Source organism: Akebia trifoliata, chromosome 12, assembly GCF_017979445.1.
Source record: "Akebia trifoliata isolate Shusen 1 chromosome 12, ASM1797944v1, whole genome shotgun sequence".
Lineage (NCBI taxonomy): Eukaryota > Viridiplantae > Streptophyta > Magnoliopsida > Ranunculales > Lardizabalaceae > Akebia > Akebia trifoliata.
In genome coordinates, this window is record NC_141386.1 from 2,845,232 (window position 1) to 2,867,786 (window position 22,555).

General features: G+C 32.8%; 1 protein-coding gene across 1 annotated transcript; it reads right to left on the reverse strand.

The window, feature by feature from the left end:
* Positions 1 to 17,330: 17,330 nt before the first annotated feature.
* LOC147388608 (inorganic pyrophosphatase 1-like) lies at positions 17,331 to 18,703 on the reverse strand. Its single transcript, XM_086418762.1, has 3 exons — positions 18,261 to 18,703; positions 17,949 to 18,150; positions 17,331 to 17,843 (listed from the first exon to the last, which is right to left on the reverse strand). Exons 1-3 carry the CDS (start codon positions 18,371 to 18,373, stop codon positions 17,790 to 17,792), a joined length of 369 nt encoding a protein of 122 aa, XP_086274888.1. The 5' UTR covers positions 18,374 to 18,703; the 3' UTR covers positions 17,331 to 17,789.
* Positions 18,704 to 22,555: the final 3,852 nt, after the last annotated feature.

The window sequence follows — 22,555 nt, forward strand, 5'->3', positions numbered from 1 at the left end:
AGAGAGAGGGTACATTGTATTTATAGGGACTTCCGTGGCGGACTGACTAGAACCTTAAAGAACGTGAACCACAATTCCCCAACCTTTAGCTTTTGTTATCTTATACAACAGATGGTAATTTAATATATAGCGACAGATTTAGGAGCCGTAGGATTAGAGGAATAAAATTATGGGTTATTATTCAAAGGTTTGAAGCCTGATAATCTATTATACTAAGTTACTACTGGTTTATAAAAATTAATTTCTACAATTTAATAATGAGAATATTAGAATATTCCTCGGGAATAAAACAATAGCCACGTGTGTATAAAAAGAATATTCGATATGCCTTTTCATTCTTTAATAACTTTTCCTCAAAATTGGAAAGTAAGGCGTGTATAATCAACTCGGTTTCTTTTAGTTATTAATATATCCATTCAAGGTGGGACCCATCTACCAATCAAACAAGAATTGAGATCAAACAAAGAATTATAAACTGAGTAGTAGACGGTCAGGAGCATCCGGATTTGCGGGATTATTCGATGGTAATCGAATTAATATTCGGTTCTGATTGCATTATGGATAATATATTTAGCCAACCTTCTTTGACCTAAGAATTTGGGGGTCGGGTAAGATTTTTGGGCGTAGGTTATTTTATAGGAAATATAACGTATATCTTAATTGTAATTTAATTATGCGTCATTATGGGTGCAACTTGATTCGATTCAAATCGAGAATCGAACCAAATCGATAGTTTTGGAGAGATTTAATTCGGTTTGGAACAAGTTACAGTTTTGTTCTAGGTTATGAAAATGGAGAACCGATCCATTTGATTCGGTTCTCGGATAAAGCTTGTATAGAATTGAACCAAACCAAACCGAGACCGCACCCCTAAGCAAAACATATATAATCAATTATTTTAGGGGTTGGGACATAGATTTGTGATTTTTTATGAATAAACTAATGAATTTTTATGATTAGATTTGTCATTTATTGTATGCAATTTTATATTTATTTTTTCATTAAAAAATATTACTTATAATTTATAGAATATTGACAATCCGTAGAATCGAACCGAACCAAACCGACTTCAATTCGGTTTGGATTGGTTTGATTTCAATGGAATTTGGTTCAGTTTGTTTCTTATGTAGTGGAATCGACCTATACCGGTTCGGTTCTAATTTGACCTCAAACCGAACCAAGTTGCATCCCTGTGCGTCAAGGCTCGGATGACTTATGTGAAAAACATATGATAAGGTTGATTTAACCAAGGCATGGACATATGGGCCTGATACCCAAATTTAAACCAACACACACATGGTCCTGGACTTGAACATGATTTACTCCCAATTCGTGCTTGGATCAATAGATATTGGTATGGGTTCAAACTCAGACTGAAATCAGGTCAGAAACCTAAATTAGACATGAATTTGAAATTTGATTGTAATTTTTGGTGACGATCATTGAGCGGGATTCTGATCAACTCGGTTTCTTTTAGTTATTAATATATCTAATCAAGGTGGGACCCATCTACCAATCAAACAAAGAATTATGAACTGAATAGTAGACAGTCAGGACCATCTGGATTTGTGGGATTATTCGATCATAATGGAATTAAATTTTCGGTTCTGATTGCATTATGGATACTATATTTAGCCAACCTTCTTTGAACTAAGAATTTGGGAGTAGGGTAAGATTTTTGGTCGTAGGTTATTTTATAGGGAATATAAAGTATATCTTATTTGTAATTTAATTATGCATCAGTAGGGGCGCAACTTGGTCAGGTTCAAATCAAGAACCAAATCAAACCGATAACTTTGGGGTGGTTTGGTTCGATTTGGAACAAGTTGCGGTTCGATTCTGGGTTACGAAAATTGAGAACATATCAATTTAACTTGCTTCTCAGATTAAGTTTGCATAGAACAGAATCAAACCGAATTGCACCCTTAAGTAATATATATATGAATATAATAAATATTATAAATTACTTTAGGAGTTGGGACATAGATTAGTGATTTTTTATGAATAAACTAATGAATTTTTATGATTAGATTTGTCATTTATTGTATGCAATTTTATGTTTATTTTTTCATTAAAAAAATATTATTTACAATTTATAGACTATTGACAATCCATAGAACTGAACCGAACCAAATCGACTTTAATTCGGTTTGGGTTGATTTGGTTTGATTCTGGTTCTTATGTAGTGGAACCGACCTATGTCGGTTTGATTCCAATTTGACCTCAAACCGAACCAAGTTGCACCCCTATGAGTCAGGGCTCAGATGACTCATGTGAAAAACACATGATAAGGTTGATTTAACCTAGGCATGAACATATGGGCCTGAAACCCAAATCTAAACCAGCCCACACATGAGCTTGGACTTGAACATGATTTACACCCAATTCGTGCTTGGATCGATAGATTTTGGTATGGGTTCAAACTCAAATCGAAATCAGGTCAGAAACCCAAACCAAACATGAATTTGAAACTTAGTTATAATTTTTAATGACGATCATTGAACGGGATTCTGATTTTATTTTTTTTTATTTTGCATGATAGTAGGTGCCAATCATCAAGGGGGGGGGGGGGTTCTGAATTTTTTTAATATTAATTGATGGCATGCACAATATCATATGTATTATAAGAGCACTAGAGTCACTCGCGCCTACGACACGAGCAATCTCTCTCAAGTTGAGGGGTAAAAGCGAAAATAATAATATACCCAATAATCCACATAAGACTCGACCCAATATCTCAAAGTGAGCTACTCAGTGAGGAATAAGCTATCTTCACTAAGCCTTTATATAAGCTCGCTTCATAAAGTAAACTACGCTTGTTCTGTAGTAAACTGTTTTACGAATAAGTTGGAGTACGTGGTGGAAATTTTAACACAATCTGCAAATATAATCATGACTACAACTTGAAAATGACACAAAAGTAAGCCTAATTAGGTTTGTGATATTATTAAAAAAATTTAAGGTTAAAAGGATAAAAGATGAAAGACAATAAAATAGGTTAAAGTGATAAAAGAGAAAATCTAGTAAAATTATAAGGGGTGAAGTGTAAAAGAACTAAAGTAGATTCCAAAAAATTATAACTTAATGGGAAAGTTAAGGACATAAAAGTAAAAAAAATAAAATTGGAAGGATATTATTAAAGAACTTTGAGGTTGAAAGGATAAAAGATGAAAGATAATAAAATAAGTTAAAAATGATATAAGAGAAAATATAATAACATTAGAGGAGTGAAAATAAAGTTGAAGAGGGTAAAAAGAAAAATGATAAAGTAGTTAAGGTGGGTCCCACACAAAAGTTTGTATCTCACAACTATATCAACTTAGTTGTGTTTTATTATATGTGGGTTAAAAAGGTAAAAGAGAAAATATAGTAAAATTATAAGAGGTGGAGTGTAAAAGAAACAAGTGGATCTCACAAAACTATAGCTTGATAGAAGAGTTAAGGGCATAAAAGTGAAAAAAAAAAGTTTGAAGGATATTATTAAAGAATTTTTTTGTTTAAAAGATAAAAGATGAAAAATAATAAAATATATTAAAAATGATAAAAGAGAAAATATAATAAAATTAGAGGAATGAAAATAAAATTAAGGGCTAAAGAGAAATAATAATAAATTGTTAAAGTGGGTCTCATACAAAGATTTTTGTCTCACAACTGTACCAACTCAGTTGTGTTTTATTATATATATATATATATATATATATATGTTTTTTTTACACTCACATAGTGAAAGGTATACAAAGGAAGTCAATTCAACATTTATTTTTCTAAAACTGAACTACCATCATTATAATTGTAATTCTACTGATTATGACAAAAATAACCCTTATAATACTAAGTTTAAACGTTAAGATAAGGGCATTTGTAAGATTCACAATTGTGGTATCGAACCACTTCCAATCTACCTTTTCTCATTATTATGGAAAGGATAATAAATAGTGGAGTAAAATATTTTGGATATTATTACATATCCAATTCAAATTCAAATATTGAATTTCAGAATCTAATTTGGATACCAGATTTACTTTGAGTTCGACTAGCCTTTGTAAGTTGGTAAGGATTTCACCCTTACTAACAATCCTTGGTGTCAACTTGTGGCCTCCAAATACATGATCCAATTCTTCATGGTTGTAGAAGATAAAATTCTATGAAATTCGAAAAACAAAATCCCAAAAAATAATATTTTACACCATTTTATTTTAATTTTAAGTTTGAAAGTTAAGTGGAAGTTTGGTACCCGTCCATTTTCAAAATTTTGGATCAAGTTTTATATATATATATAGGTCACGTTCGGCAACAAACGTTAAGGAGCCAACACGTTTGTCCTATGTGGCTTAAAAGTTTTGGATTGAATTGATTTTTGGTGAGGATGATCTCTATGATAAGTAGACCATCCTCACTAAAAACCAATCGAATATGAAACTTCTAACTCCATCAAAAGTGGTTTAGAATTGTGAACCATCGATTTTTTATTGACAATTTATAAATCACTTTTGATAGACTTAGAAATTTCATATTCAACTTATTTTTGGTGAGGATGATCTCCTCATCATAGAGATCATCTTCACAAAAAATCAACTCAATCCAAAACTTTTAAGTCAGATAGGACAAATGTGTTGGCTCCACGTTGGTGGCCGAATGCCACCATATATATATATATAATTTTTTCTAAGCAACTTAGAGGGATGTGGCGTTGGCTTGCTGTGGTGGTAATCTATTGAGCAAAACGACCTTTAGTAAGGTTCAAATCTTTACTTATTTGGGAAAAGGAACCGACTAGTTGCACACCACCCATTACTAATTGCACTCCATCACTTAAAAATTTCCCTTTGCACTCCATTTGGATTATTACACTCCAAAAATAATAGAAAAAATATTGCACTCATTTTCTTCTTCTTCCCCAACGATGCTGTAGACATGAGAATGTTCATCTTTGAACTTCAATGCTACGTTGTTTGGAGTCGCCACCATTCTTTTTTTGGAAATGGGTGTGAATGGGCACCCGAATTGATTTTTTTGAAAATCATTTTTTCATGGCTGTAGACACCCAAATTTGATCGGGCCCTCGACGCAAAATGCCTCAAAAATTGAAAAATTGGAATGGGCTCCGAGGCCCAAACCTACAAAAACCCAATGAATTTTGTAATTCATTTGTTAATAAATGGCCCAAGGCTTCTTACGTGGCCCACGGATCGAAAACTAGCCCAGTCAACTCAATTCCTAAACCCACTCTTATTCTACCCACTACCCAAGCCCATTCAACTCAACTCAAATCTATTCTTATTCAACCCAACACATTACCCAAGCCCAACTCTCTACCCAAGCCCAATATCACAACCAATCACCCAATATGACACATGTCATTACTCCCTTTCACCTCCCTCAATCAACCAACCAACTCCATTACTTCCTTCCAAAAATTAATTCAACCTATAACCCTACCCTAACCTATCCTATCCATTCTCTCAAATCAAACACTTATAACCTATCACCCTCCCCTAATCTACCCCCATCACTCCCTAAAAAACCTATCTCTACAATCTACACCTAAACCCATCCTCTCAAATCAAACACCCATCCTTTCATATCAATTCATCTCAACCCTTCATTTCCACCCACTTTGACACATGTCATCATCTCCCTCACCCTCCCAAAATATCATCAACCACCTCATTAAATCATCCATTCTCTTAAACCAAACACCATTTAATCACAACTACTACCTTAAACTCACCTCACCAAACACTCAACCCAAATGGGTTGGGTTGGATCCAAACCATTTGGGTCAAAACTCACCCATTTAACCTTCTTACACAAATACCCCTCAAACCCCATCAATTTACACATACCCTTCTCTTAAATACCACACCATTCTACCACTTCTCATCATTTCACCCTACTCTACCCCTCAAAATAACTTACAAATTCTATAAAAACCCTGCCATTCTCAACTCTTAATCCCTAATAAAAAATCCCACATCCAACCCTCCAAAAGATAAAAAAGAAATCACTCTCTCAACCTTTCTCTCTTAACGCATTCTACTATTTCTATTCTCAACACACAACTCTCAACTCTCAACTCTCAACCTTCTCTCAAACAAGTCAAGCAAAGAAAAAAGGAAGACTCATCAAAGAAAGTCAAAGAAAGTCAAGGAAGGAACAAGGTGGGTTTGACAAAATGATACCCCCCAACTTCCCTCTTCTACTCACCCCTTTCCTACACATTTGCACACACCACTATGGTCTAAATCACCAAAGGGCCCCTTCTTCATAAGGGTGCCCTCAACGATTTGAACCAACATCGAAGCCCCTCACACTTGAGGGCACACATCGAATCCTTTTTCGATTTTATTTTCTTTTTATTAAAAAAAAAAACCGAATCCGAGATTACCATATTACGTGGATGGAGTAGGGTGCCTAACACCTTCCCTACTCCATAAATGGACCCCTTTACCTTGAATCAAGGTTGGACCATGCACCTTATCCTACGAGAGTCATCAAAAAAAATGTCAAAATGACATATTTTTCAAAAATACAACTTCGGGTGACCATTCACACCCATTTCCGAAAATGAATGGTGGCGACTCCAAAACACCCCAAAGTGGAGGGATGTTTCAAAAAAATATCGAAAATCCCGTGTCCACAATGGCATTGTAGTGACTCTCATTCTTGTAAAAGGTATGGTCTACCTAAAATCTAGGTGAGGGGATTCGATTAGAGAATGGGGAAAGTGTTATGCACCCCATTCTTTCCACCTATGGTGGTTACTTTTAGATTTGGCCATTTTTGAAAAAGATTTAACATAACAAGTAAAATGCATGGGATGCATGGAGTGGGTGGGTGCACATGGTGTGTATGTACCTCTTTGTAAGAGGATTTGATGTTAGTGTTGACATAAAAAGTATCTTATAGGAGAAGATATTATATGGAGTTAACACATCTTTGCATGAGTTGAGATGTTGGTTTAATGATTTTAGAGAAGTTCCATGAATGGAGTTCTTTTAGATCTATAACCTTAATGCATGCATGTTTAAGTAGAAACTTAGTGTTTTAACCTTATCAAGAGAGTTACACATTTCTTCATCATGGCCAACATGTGTGATGTGTGTGCATAGTGTAAATTATGATGCATGATATGAGAATGGGTTAAAAAGGACTTCAACCTCCATCCTTTCGACCAAACCGCCTCAAGCATTTCATGCCCAAGGTTGAGGTTCAATCTACTTGAAATGAATGAGGGTTTTCCATCACATCCTAAGGGTTTCTAAAAAAAAAAAAAAGAGGGATAGAAGAAGAAGATGCAAGTTAAAATAAATAACAACTACTACACCCACCTTGTCCTCTTGGAGGTCTTGAATGAACTTGAGCTTAAGAAATGAACTTGAGAGTTGAAGGATGTAGTTGAGGGTTGAGAGAGTTGAAGGTTGAGAGATAAGAGATGAGTATAAATTTTGGTAGAGTTTTAGGTTGAGAAATGGGGGCTTTAGAGCATTAATTGTTCTTAAAAAATGAGGGTATTTATAGAGTTTTTGGAGAACTTTTGAGAATAAAGTGGTCCAACCCTAAAAATAAAGAAAATGGACATAAGATTTATGTTATTTCTTGTTGGATATTTCATTTGTATGGGGGTAAAGATGACATTTGTGAAGAAACCTTAAAAGCACTCTTTGGTCTTTGATTTTTTGGTAAATAGAGGTGAGAAAACAAAAAATACTTTTGGGATGATGAATAAGGGAGTGACATGTGTAAAGGTGGAGTGGTAGGTAAAAAGTAGACATTGGTTCATTTGTAAATAACTCATAAAACAAGGGGTGGAAGTGTATTTTTGAAATAGACCAATGGGAAAATAAAAGTACTTTTGAGAGGGTGAATGAGAGAATGACATGTGTAAATGTGAGGTGGTAGGTGAAAAGTAACCTTTGGTTCATTTGTAAATAACTCATAAAACAAGGGTGGAAGTGTATTTTTGAAATTGACCAATGGGAGAACTCCATGTATGTACTTGAAGATTCTCACCTTTTGAGGGTATAATGGGAAGTTCTCTCAACTTTATAGATTATTACCAAAGACCAAAGTATCTTTTTGATTTGACTAAACTTTTTGGAAATGACATCTTGGGATTTCACAAGAAAGAGTTGACTCACCAATTAGATAATGTATTGGGTATTGAGGGCTTATGGGAGATCAACATGTGTCATCTTTTGAGGGGGTGTGAGAAAATGGGCTTAGAGTGGACTTGGTATTGGGCTTAGAGAATGGACTTGGTATTGGACTTAGAATATGGACTTGGGTTTTGGACTTAGAATATGAACTTGGGTTAGGTTGGAGTATGGATGTAAGTTCGGATCGAATCATGGAAGTAAGTAGAATTGGCTTGGATTAGGGACAAGGTATGGGTATGCAAAAATAATATGAGATGATGCATGTATGCATGTATGCATGAATAATGATGTCACATGGCAATGCGGGTCTGTTGAGAGGCTTGAGTCTAACTTAGAATCAATTCGAGGAGATTTGGATTTTCTTACAGATTCGTGCAAATTGGAGTGTCTACTGCCCACATAAATTATTACCGATTCAATCATTTTTGTATAGTCAATCTATTTGCAAAGATCACAAATCCCTTGTAATAACCATGTCCAAATTGACAAACCAAAAAAGTGTTGGTTTTGACAATTTTAAAGCCATTGTGAGACTTACTAATTCAAATTCATGTCGACACTTTGGGCTAATAAATGATCATCAAATTCCATTAGATAAAATCGAAGCATTGGCTTTTATCAATTTCTAAACAAAATCTAAATAAAGATTGGAAACTGATTAGCTTAAATTGATGCTAATGAGAACATGAGCATAATCAATAACAAGAAAAATAGAGTACGAACATGGAAGAAACCATAGTTAGATCCAATATGATATGATTAATGATAATCTAACACTCTTTTTTCAAATGCCCCCCATACACTTTAGATCCAATATGATATGATTAAGGGTGTTTTCAAATCATTTTTCTTGTGTATCCTGAAGCGAAGGATCTACGATTATGTGATGGGAGTATATAGGGGGCGTCTGAAAAAAGACGTTAGATTATCACGACTTATACAGTATACTATTCCTATAAAGTAGATTAGGTGTCTATGTGGCACACTTATATTAGTGTTTAAAATACCTTTGGCTCCTAATCAAGCTGTTCATATAGCCCAGTGTTTATTTCCTAATCAAGTTGTGCCATGTAAACACCCTTCATATCTATAGAAATGGGATATCATATGCGATGTCTACTCATATTTTTATTCAAATTCAGATATGTAGCAACTGATTTGATTAACCATTAATCAGAGGCGACCTTTAGACTTTTTATTTTTTTATTTTTACACCTGACCTGGTCAAAGCAATGGTCCACTTTAGTCCACACAAATCGAAATGAATGTGATAATTTACATCATTTTGGTTTAATTTACAAGTCTAACGTGGGATGTGCACATAATCATAAATGTGTTTCCTCGTGATACAAGCAAAAACCATCTACGGTTATGTATGCACGTCCCCGTCAGAATTGTGAGAATCACAGTAATTGCTTTGTGTCACGCCAGCACGACTCAATAAAAAATGAAAGAGTAGGTCCCAAATGACTTAAAACGTAATACAAAAAATCATAAAAGTGGAATCCTACTAAAAACATGGGATTCCCCTTTCCCATTTAAGTGTCACTTCACTCAAACTCTACTACCCCATTTTTCTCTACCATATTAATTTTAGTTTTTCTAGAATAATTCATGTAAATTATTGATTTTGTTTTTGTCTCAAACAAGGCCACTAACAATGTTTTAAAAATGAACATTTGTCAAATTAGTCAATCTACAATTGGACCTTGGTCCAAATCAGTTGGATTTTACGTATGTTCATTGAAAAATTAAAATATGTATACATTTTCCCAAAAATGCCTCTTTTTATACTCATAAAAGGATAATACTAATAATAATAATAATAATCCATATTAAAATATTTATACATTTTCCCAAGAATACCTATATTTATATTCATAAAAAAATAATAATAATAATAAATAAAAACTCATGGTTCATTAGCTGAACCGTTTTTATTATAAAATCCAGTCGAACCTAGCAAGACCATCGATTGGTCTGATTTTTAAAATATTGGTCACTTGAGTTTCCTTTACTTTTGAAATTCATTTTCAATTTATACATGTTTTAGTTATAATTTCATTAAAAACATTTTATAGGCCAACCTTCTCTGAACTAAGAATTTGAAAGTAGGATAAGATTTATAGGCGTAGGTTATTTTATAGGGAAGATCAAGCATATCTTCTGTTAATATCTTGAAAAGAAATTGAATTTTATTAATAATTAATATGACCGATTTGGTTGGTTGATTAATTTAGCGATTGACACATTGTCCCAGAAATCCAAATTGGAACCTGCCACAAATGGGTTTCAACCTAAACCCGATTCATGCTTGGTTCGATACATATTGATCCAGGTTCAATTTAGAACCTATGTCGAATTAAAAATAAAATCAAGCCGGGAACCTAAACCAAATGTAAACTCGAAACTCAGCTGTAATTTTTAATGACGATCATTTGGGGGAATTTTGATTTTTTATATAATAGAAATAGATAAAAGTGGGAAATATTTTTCATTATTATTTATTTCCTTTTTTATATTTATTATTTTAATTTTTTTGTTATTATTTATGCCTAAGAATTTTCTTTTACAATCAATAAACAGTTCAACATGAGTACCTGAAATTTGAAAAGAAGTAGAAGCAGGTTTGTCGACACTGACACTTACCAACTTAATAAGATTTTAAGCCTTTCTAAGGATCGTTTAATGGATTACCACATCTGCAATCCAACTTTACAGCCCTTTAAATTTCATGGAAAACTTTGGATTAAAAAATATATATCTTTTGGATCACAATTTACATGTCTCATGGAAAAAAAAAAAAAAATTCATAAGATTTTTTTCCTTTACAACCCTAAATCATCGAATCATGGTTTTGGATGCCACAAGTTGAGTCCAAGTACCCTTTGTAAGGGTGAAAAATCCCTACTAACTTAGTAATGCTAGTCGGACTCATTTGTCAATGTGTAATTATATAATTCAAAGCGGTATTCAAGTAATCAAATATTATTCACAATTTTTGGATATTGAATTTTAATTCAGTAAAATATTATCTTTCAATACCTATGGATACAGATTCGAAATTGGATTAGATATCATAATCATATAATTTATCGTGGGGGTGTAATTATGTTCAATTAGGTGGCTCAATAAAATGCCTCCACATAGTCACTAAGGCAAAGCTAAATGAGGAGGAACACGTATCTCATCCTCGAAATAGGACGAACCATTGGAAGCTTATGCGACACATGTAAATACTTGAAGCACTCAGGCTAACTTGGCCGAAAATCTAATTCGTATATTAAAGATTACAAAATTAGAAAGAAAATAAGAATGGACTATGGGATCCTCGTTAGAATGGGATTGTTAGATCGATTTAGAAAGAATAATGCTGAAGTGACGTCAGGCTGGAATCTCAATGAAAAACATCTATGAATCTCATTAGAGGTGCAACTTGGTTCGGTTTGAGGTTAAATTAGAATCGAACTAACATAGGTCGGTCCACTAAATAAAAATCAGAACTGAACCAAATTCCATTGGAACCAAACCAACCCAAACCAAATTAAAGTCGATTTGGTTCGGTACGGTTCTATGGATTGCCAATATTCTATAAATTGTAAGTAATGTTTTTTAATGAAAAAACAAATATAAAATTTTGTAGAGTAAAACAAAAATCTATTCATAAAAAGTCTTTAGTTTATTTATAAAGATCACTAATTTATGTCCTAACTCTTAAAATAATTCATAATAATTATTTTATATATAAATATTTATTGTATAGGGGTTCGGTTCTATACAAGCTTGATCTGAGATCTAAATCAAATTGATCGGTTCTTTATTTTCATAACTCAGAATCGAACTGCAACTTGTTTCAAACTGAACCAAATCACCCCAAAGCTATCGATTTGGTACGATTCTCGATTTGAACCGGAACAAATTGCATCCCTAATTCTCATACTCTTTCACGTCAATAAGTGTGATGTGAGATTCCAACTTTATGTCACTCCATCATGACTCATTAATCCGATGTAACACCTTTTTTGTACAGCTGAGCTGATCAAAGCAATGGCCCACTTTGGTCAACACAAATCAAAATGTGTGTGATAAATTACGTAATTTTGATTGAATGTACACGTGGCATTCTTTGAAAGCGTGACAGCCGGGTTCTTTGATTAGTAAATTTTATTTTAAAACACAAATCAAAATGGCCGGCTAGTACATCTACTCGGACCACTTTATCAACAGGTCACTGTTTTTAGGTTTTTTATATTTGTGTTTTGGTTGACCACGCCAAAAATACTTTTATAAGCTCAAAAGCTATACCATATTGAGATCCAATGGATTCCACGAAGACGATGATAATGAACTAAAGCATCTCCAATGGCAATGTTACATTTGCTCTTTAAATTTTTTTTCTTTTAAAATGACTAAGTAAACAAATGTCAAATTTGACACAAACAAATGTCAAATTTGACACATACCAAAGCTTCCTCTCAAAAAAAAAAAAAAAAAAAAAGAATAATTAAAAATACTCTTTTTTCAAATGCAAAAGAAAATTTCATAAATTTTGAGATATTCTAAAAAGCAATGTTAAATACAACATTGCTTTTAGTAGATTCCATGTTCGAGGTTCCATATAGCACTTCAATTGGAGAGCATTTATTGGAGAATTCTCAAATTGAGAATTGCCACCAAAATTTCAGACACCAACGAGAGTTATAGTCATACAATCCTACTTACTATGCTTCTGGAAGAGATCATTATAAATCTAATCAAGTAGGTCACTGACTCTGACAAACTTAAAAACGTACAAGATGTGACTATGTAAACATCATAGACATGCAATGACCACCATTAAGCACGATCAAACGTTTACAAATATCTATTAACAATTTTTCATGAAACCAAAGGCTAATGATTTATATAATCAATTGCATGTTCCTTCTTCAAAGGATCATAAAGATAAGTTAAGAAAGTGATAGAAACAAATTTATGCATAATCCCGAGTGGTCGGCCTAATGATAATTTTAGGCCCATAAGTAGTTAATGCTCGTAAGTCATGAGTTCGATACCCAGTATGAGCATTAATTTCTCATGGACCACCCATGAGGGTGCACCCTCACTTACTTGGTGTATGAGATGTGTGGGCATTGCACGTGCCCCGAGACTAATCCTTAGAAAAGACCATGGTCTATGGATGGGGCAAAGCTCATACACAAGTCTGGCCGACCCGGTCTGCTATCTGCGAGAATACATAGATATCAGAAAATAAAATAAAAAACAAATTTATGCCCTATACATAGATATCATACTAGTGGATGTTTTGGATCTATTAAAACCGATGGGATAATATAATTATCATCGATTACTTATAAATAAAGATCATTTTTTTCATTACTTACATTTACTGAAAATATACACATATTATATTTAAATATTTAAAAATTAGAATTAATCTTAAAAAATTTGACATCTTGATTAGTATAATGAACCAGTTTCATATTTTTTCATGAAACCTTTGAAATCAGAATCAACCCTACAAACTAATACCAGTTATCCATTGAGAAATAATAAACAACATAGACAAGTATTTTTTTTAAAGAAAAAGAATAAAAATGTAAACTTGATAATTGATTCCAACAATGAATTCTTCAAGAGAATTCAAAGTTATAGGCACGAATTGCAGGCATTGATTTTCCAATCTTTATTTAGGCTTGTTTAGAAATTGATAAATAAATAAATAAATAAGTATGTTTGGATATCTAGGAATTCTATGATCACTGATTAGTACAAAGTGCCGACATGGATTCGAGTGAGCCTCACAATGGCTTTAAAATCATCAAAACGAGCCCTTACTTGATTTTTCAATCCGGGTATGTGGTGATTACAAGGGATTTGTGATGTTTGCCACTAGATTAGACAATATAAAAGTGAACCAACAACAACCAACCATATATGTGGGCATGGTTGAGGAAGAAGAAGAAGAGTGCAATATATTTTTCTATTATTTTTATAGTGTAATAATCCATTGGTAATGAGGGGTGTGCAACTAGTTGGTCCCTAATAATGACATCAATTTCACTACTATAATAATTTTCCTCCAAAATGCCCTCAACAAATTAAGCTTTGGAACTTATCAAATAAAAGTACAGTTTTGCCCTTTTGATCCGAGGCAATTGATTAACACTAATCATAGTTTTAAAACTCGTTTTGACATCTCATCTAGTCCATGAACGAGACCGAGTCATCTCGGACGAGTTTTCCAATACGTTTGAGACGTCTCATTCAACAATGAGAAAAATGAACGTGGGGTTTTAAATCTCGTCCGATACATTGACTTGTCCATCCATCTTGTCCATGCTTGACACCAAGACGACTCTAGCAATACGTCTTGATCTCTAATTTGTTTTGAAACCATGACTGTAATTCCTTATTGACATGTAGCATTCCACACGACAAACCTGAAACCATAACAAGTGCCACATGGCACTTGAGAGGATGTTACATAGAGGGATCAAAAGTCCAAGGTATGGGGCCTCTTAAAAAAAATGGTTGAGAAATATGATAGAGAATTGCTATTGCCACACCAATTTTTTACTAATGACACACCAACTGTGTGCACCTTTTTTTGGGTGATTTATGAAGGAATTGGTGTGGCATTAGTAGCTCTCATATGATATGGGAAACACATATTTTGCAACATTATTGATCCATGATGTAGACAACGTTCTTTCTTGAGCTTGGTAAAACTAAATGTAACAAAGTACTCTGGTACAAACAAAGAAAGAAAAATATAATTGGCTTTGCTAGTATTGAAATTTGTAGCTTCTAAAGTTGAATTCGAAGAGCTTGAGGAAAGGGGTCATGGGTGGAGACTGGTTTGGTCTGAAACTTGCAATCCATTGATATTAATGCAAAATTTCTATTATCGTCATCTTCATGGATGATTGTGTTAATTAGGTGAAGAAGAATTCGTTCGAGATCGTCTCCATTGCTCCATTCATGTATCTCTGCCTTAATCAACAATGGATTAACTCATTATTTTATGGGTGATTTTTCTTAGAAATATACCTCAGTCCAACTCAATAATTTTTAGGGCCATTGGGTTAACTAAATTGATTTTTCTCAATAAAAGTGTCGAGTTAACTCATTGATTTTTGGGGATACTGGCGTGTGAGTACTTTTCATTAAATTGGTTTGGATCAACTCATTGATTTTGAAGCGCATTGGATCAATTTTTTTTTAAACTTTCTTATAATCGCATTAAAATATCAATTTTCGTTAAGAGAATTGACTCGTTGATCTTTGCATTCATGCCACTTTAATGGAATTTTATTTTTTTCCCAAAGCATGACTAGTGGGTCATTTTTGCGTACCATATATATGTTTAAATTGATTTTCATATTTCTTTTCCCAAAAATCATCATTTATGTGTATTAATGCATAATTCACCTTATTAATGTGTGACACACAGATTTAATCAGAAGTTCTAGTTTTTCGTAAATTTTCTAATGCGATACGAAAAAAATACTTTTCAATTTGAGAAATCATTACCCATAATATTTATTTGGTTTACTAGATGTAAAATAATAATGATTTGTTTAGCCGTTTCGATATGAAATATTGATGATTGGACCTTACTTTGATTTTAGTTTTTACCCGTTGACCTAAGGATTTTCTTGGATTGTAATAGAGACCGCTCACCTCGATCGGGCAGGATTCGGTGCCTAACACCTTTCGAAACCCGTAACTTTACCCCTCTTGCTCATTTCTCTTAGTTATAGATCGACCCAATTTCATATCAAAGTTATTTTTGGTTTTTGGTTCCTAGACTTAAACTAGGTGACAACCCCCTTTCTCAGAAAATCCCCCTTCTCATAAAATCCCTCAAAATCATTAGAAAGTTTTTATTTTAATGTAAAAAGTGTTGTCGTGCTTTCAAATGGTCATCTAATTGTTATTTTTCTAACATCTAGTTATAGTAAAGTCCATCTTTTTCATTGTTAGAAGGGTTTATGAGTAGTTGTTAATTATTAGAAAATAATTTACCGAAGGATTTATGCATTGGATTGTTTAACTATATCACTTTAATTCCACATTCAAGCTCAATTCTCAGTAATTCTTACTTTATCGTTGAGTGTATAGGTGTTTTATCATCAAATTGTCAGTTTTTACTACCAAATAGTTCATAATGAACTGAGATCATGATTCATGCAAGCTCGTCGATCGCACAAGAAGTTATGCTAAGCAGCAATGATTGAGTGACACATTTTTCTGGTATTCAATTATGAATGCCTGCAAAAATGTTTGATATAAACCCATGTCATGTTTTTAAGAAAAATATTTTCTTTCAATGAATCAATTAACCCCTTTGTGTAGGAATAGTAGGCCCCTAGATAAACATTCAACTTGAGATTGGTGGATTATAATTTTTCATATTTGATTCTTAATCATTAAGTTGATCATTTATGGTTACATTTGTCCTATTCAAGGCCAATATGGAATTATGTTTGTCTTCGATATTGTTATAGTTTTTTTGGAGATATTATAGCACATCATGGCAATTTTAATGCAATATGCATATTAAATTTCACAGATGAAATTTAAATTATGGAAGTTTGGTGGCGATCCATTTTCTCCATGCTCAGGGACGACAATTTTGCCCTGCCCCAACCCGTCCGTATAAGATTGGGTTTTCACACTTTTAAATGATTTTAGGACGGTTTTAGTATTAAAAATGAAAATTCAATTCAATTTTAAGGCAGGGACAATTTTGATATACCCCTCTTCAATATATTACACCGTAATTTCTTAAATTATTTATCACACCCCAATTAAAGATTAAAACATGTCATTGAAACATTTCAAAGGTTTAGTTCAAATTATTTTCTCAACATTCCAAAACATTTTAACACATTCAAAAAATATCAATAGTTGTTAATAATTTTGATTAGGCATATATTAAATCTTAAACCCAAAAAAAATTAGACCTGAGCTGAGGTCATCAGAGCGGGTTCAGGGTGAATAATGGTGATCGAGGCTGGGTAAACAAAATCACTTTTGTTTATTTAGCATATATTGTTGTAACCTAAAGACATCACTTTTGTTTATAAGCATTTTGGGCAAGACCCAAAATTCCAAAAACAGACACAAATGACAATTACTATACATATGATTGCAATATTAACAGCAACAATAACAAAGATATGATGATCAGGTGATGATCAGGAAACCGTCCAAATTTCAACGATTCACTTTCTCATCAGCTTCCAACTTGTTTTAACCTAATCAAAGGGCTTTCAATCTATAATGGAAAACTTTTATGACATCAAATTTGATTTTTAAATTATGATTTTGACCAATAGGTTTTTGAGTATTTATATAGAACATGGAGGAGTGGCCCTCAAATGGGTATTAAGCCCTTGACCAACAATAAAATGGGTCTCATATCAAATTTGAGTACTCTAATATATTTAGAGTATGGGAGCTGGCCATTTGTAGCCCATTATCCCTGAAGCTCTCTCTAGCTTTTAAAAAACGAAGCTCAATCCTCTTTAACTCATTTTTCAGATCCGGCATTACTCGATCATCTTTTTTAAGCTTCAAACTTGGACAGTAATCAGCCTTTCCATCCCCAACATAGATAAATCACTTTTTTCCCTCCGCAAAAGTAGAAGCTTTGATCCGTTCGACTACCAAACCCTATTTTAAAAATTAAAATTAAAATTAAATCCATGAGGGGAGGAATTTAAGGTTAGTTTTACTAAACAATTAATTTTAATGAATTAAACTAACAACCTAAATTACCTTCCACAAGTTGGGAGGGCAGATATCACAATCATGAGGGGAGGAGATGAAATCATGAAAGGGGAGGATCTTAAGCTTTCCTTCTTCGTCGATGAAGCATGGATTCGTGTTGATCTCCGAAAAACAATTCATCAGATCATGATGCTTCAAGATTGTCCCAATGAAGAATGGATTAGCATCACTCAGAATCCTCAAATCACACCTTAAAAATAATAAAACAAACACATTAGTTAGCATCATTTTTTAAGCAAAAAAAATAATTAGAAATAGAAAGAAAAATAAATTTGAAGACGTTGAATAAGAAAAATTTACCCTAGATGATGGGCAGATTTAATGGCTGAGATTATCTTAGGATACAATGGAACCCGTTTCAAGCATTCAGATGTATCTTCGATTGTCCTTCCGATTGAGTAAAGTTCCTCCATCGTCCTACCCTAAAAAATTCAAGAACAAGAACTCTTTCATTAATAAAACTGCCCATATCATCTCAAGTTAAAAACAAAACTGGATAAATCCAATTAAATTCTAGGTGAAACAACAACACGAAATCAAATATAATATCAAAATTTAATCCTATATTTTTTGGTTCCTCTGTTCATTTGTTTCAAATCCTCCGAATTAGGATTCATGGTTCGCCACCCTATAACAAATCTGATTTGGTTGAGAAATTTCTTGGAGGGCATTTACGCTACTTCTATTAATCTTAAAGAAAAAGACAATAAAGAGCAAAATCGATGCTCAAAAATACCTAGACCTAAATAGAGTAGAAAGTTTACATCTTAATTCAAGGCGGCTACAGCAACCCGACTTCTTGAACCCTAGACGTGGGGTTGGCACTAACACCACGTGTTAAAGAACCTCCCACGTTGCCTTCGTTGGATACTGAACTGATGTGGCAGTGCACAGATAACTACAGATTTCTTTCCTCGAGATACAAATAAAGAAATCTATGATTCTTTATGCACCACCACATCATCTCAGTGTTGAACACAGTGTCCGAAGGCATCCTATGTTAAAACCTAAATTAGTGGCCCATTTTACAGTGACCTAACTTGAACCCTAGACATAGGGTTTGGCTCTTACACCATATGTTAAAATCCAAATCAATGCTCCAAAAATACCTAGGAATTAATGCAGTGAAAAATTTTAAGTCTTACATCAAGTCCTAACAAAGACCTAGGTCAAGGGTATGCCATCAATTTAAAAACAATGGGTATCTCTAAAATTTACCAAAAATGGGAAGGGGTTCGATGTTTTTAAGATCTTAAATGTAAGAAAATTTCAGATTAATATATTTATATATAAAGTTATAGAAATAGAAGTTACCATTAAAACGTTCAAAGGCATCGTAGGGAGAAGTTGATTGAACAACTTTGTCACACCTCGTTAGTTAGACGACTTACTTAGGCAATGTTTGTTTGTGCTATTTTTCAGCGCTTATTGCTGAAAAAAAATAAATTCAACACTTTTTGTCAAAATAGCGCGATTGTTTACTCTATATTTTCAGTGCTTATTGTTGAAAATAAGTGAAAAAAATTCAGCACTATTTTGATGTTGAAAAAAAAGTGCTGAAGCGGTAAACACTTCGCTTTTTTCGACACGGACAAGTATGTCCTTTATTTTTTTTAGCACGGAGAAGTATGCCCTTATTCTTAAAAAGATATATTATCTCTTATATCCCATGGATAAGTATATAAGCACCCCACAAATTAATAAACCCACACTATGGCTAAATTATTCTGTCTTATATGGGTTAAAAGTTTTGGAATGAGTTGATTTTTGGTGAGGATGATCTCCTCATTAATATATAAGTACCCCACAAATTAATAAACGCACACCATGGCTAAATTATTTTGTCTTATGTGGGTTAAAAGTTTTGGAATAAGTTGATTTTTGATGAGAATGATTTCTACAATAAGGACATCATTCTCACCAAAAATCAGCACATCTTGAAACTTCTAATCCTATCAAAACAAGTTCAAGAACCGTAAATTGTTCCTTTAAAAAAAAAAAAAAAAACTATTTTTGACAAGTTAGAAGTTTCAAAATGGACTGCTTTTTGGTGAGGATGATCTCTAGACCATATAGATCATTCTCACTAAAAATTTGCTCATTCCAAAAATTTTAACCCATATAAAACAAAAAAAATTGGCTGTGGTGTGGGTTGCCTTTATTAATTTGTAGGGTGCTTTTATAATTACACATCCTTCATTCCCATCGAAAATTATTCATCCAAAATTAAGTTCTTTTAATATTGATTTCAAATTTTGGTGACTTGTATGACATTATTATTTTTAATTTGAAATTTATAAATAGAAATTATTATTTATAAATTGAAGATTTGCGTATTATTTATTATTTAAAAATGAATTGTATTTTAATTTTATAAGAAATAATATATTTTATTATGTTGATAAGAAATAGGCATTTGAAACATGCAAACAATGTATAATATGATTGTAAGGGTAATAAAGACAATTTACCAACTTCAGCAATGTGTAACAAACATGATTCAGCATCTAAACAAACAACTTTTTCGACATTTAAATACAACGCTTATAAGTTTCAGCACTTATTTTTTTCAGTTCAACAAACAACACCTTAGAGCATGAGAATGATTACTATTATGTGACTTCACATGTAATATCCACTGTCATTATCTAAGTCCGAGTTTGATGCAAAGTTACGAACGCCCGCCACATTAGGAATGTAATTTGATGCATCCACACGATCTTTTAAATATGCCCTCTACAATTTGAAATTTTTTTATACACCCTTATAAATAGAAAATGACCTATGTATCCTCATCTTCATTCATAAACCAAAAACCCTCTAATTTATTTATTTTTCCAAAGTCAATCATCTTCAACTTAAATATTCAATCTACTTCCAACTTTCAAGTTAAAATGAGAGGATGGATTGAACCTAAGGATGAATATAGAGAAAAAAAAATTAGAGCAAATTATTAAAATGGAGCAAGAAAATAAAAAAATAAAAAATCCCAAATAGTGCACTATTCCATCAAGTAATTTATCATTTTGGGAAATAAATTTTTGTACCAAAAAATTAAAATAAATAAATAAAAATCAATCGTAAATTTTCAATTTTTTCGTACCAAAAATGTCCATTTCTCTTTCTGAGACCTTTTTACCATTTTTACCCTTTACATTTTATTAAAGGGGAGTGTTCAGGGGCCTTAAAGAGAGCCAAACATTGTGCCAAACATTTTTCAAATTAAACATGGGTTAGAAGTTTTGGAATAGGCTGGTTTTTTGTGAGGATGATCTCTATTATGAAGAGATCATTCTCACTGAAAATCAGCTCATTTTGTGAATCTTCTAACTCTAATTTACAAGTTGAAAAATTGTGGACAGTCTGATTTTTGTAAACCACTTTTGACGGGGTTAGAAGTTTTAGAATGGGCTGACTTTTGGTGAGGATGATCTTCTCATCATAGAGACCATCTTTATAAAAAATCAGCTCATTCCGCAACTTCTAAGCCATACATCAAAAAAATGTTTGGCACAATGTTTAGCCCTCTTTATGGCCTCCGAACGCCACCCTTTATTAAAATACAACTCTTTTATATAATGCTACCTAATAAAGATAGGAAGGTATAAATGTAATTGGAATATAAATTAAAAAGAAGGGTTATTAAGTGATTTCAATATGAAGTTAAAAAGGGTACTTTGGGTATGAAAATTGTAAAAAATACTATTCATTTAATTTCTTAACATTTTGGTTTAAAAAAAAATTTTGCTTATGAAAACAATAAATTACTTTACTGTTTTCGAAATAATTTGAATAGTGCATCATTTTTGGAAATTTTTTAATTTTTTGTGCATGTTTTGGTAAATTAACCAAAAATTGACCAATTAAAGAAATTGAGGGTAACTAAATTTGAAAACAAATCAAGGGTATTTTCCACCTTAACCTTACTTCTCCAAAATTTTAATTAATGTTTGGAATGTTAATGCAGATTGAACATTAAAAATTGAAGATGATTGGTTTTAATAATGAAAAATCAAGGATAAAGATGAAAGATTTTGAGATAAAAGAAAAAGTGTTTTTTGATTAAGATGAGGATATATATATAGGGTCACATTCAATGGCCAACTTTTTGGCAAAACATTTTTCAAAACAAGGGTTAGAAATTTTGGAATGGGCTGATTTTTGGTGAGGATGATCTCTACGGTGAGGAGATCATCCTCACCAAAAATCAGCCTATTCCAAAACTTCTAACCCATGTTTTCAAGTTGAAAAATCGTGGACCATCCTTTTTTTGTAAACTATTTTTGATGGGTTAGAAGTTTTGGAATGGGCTGATTTTTGGTGAGGATGATCTCTTCATCATGGAGATCATCCTCACCAAAAATCAGCCCATTCCAAAACTTCTAACTCATGTTTTGAAAAATGTTTTGCCAAAAAGTTAGCCATTGAACGCCACCCATATATATATATATATATATATATAAGGGGGTGGTTCGAGGGACGTCCTCAAAACCATCTGAAAAACAGATGTTTCTCAACTGGGATGGAGAGAAAACAACGGTATAGGGGCGTTCTCACATCAGTTCCATATAAGAAATAAGTTTTAGTTTATTTAA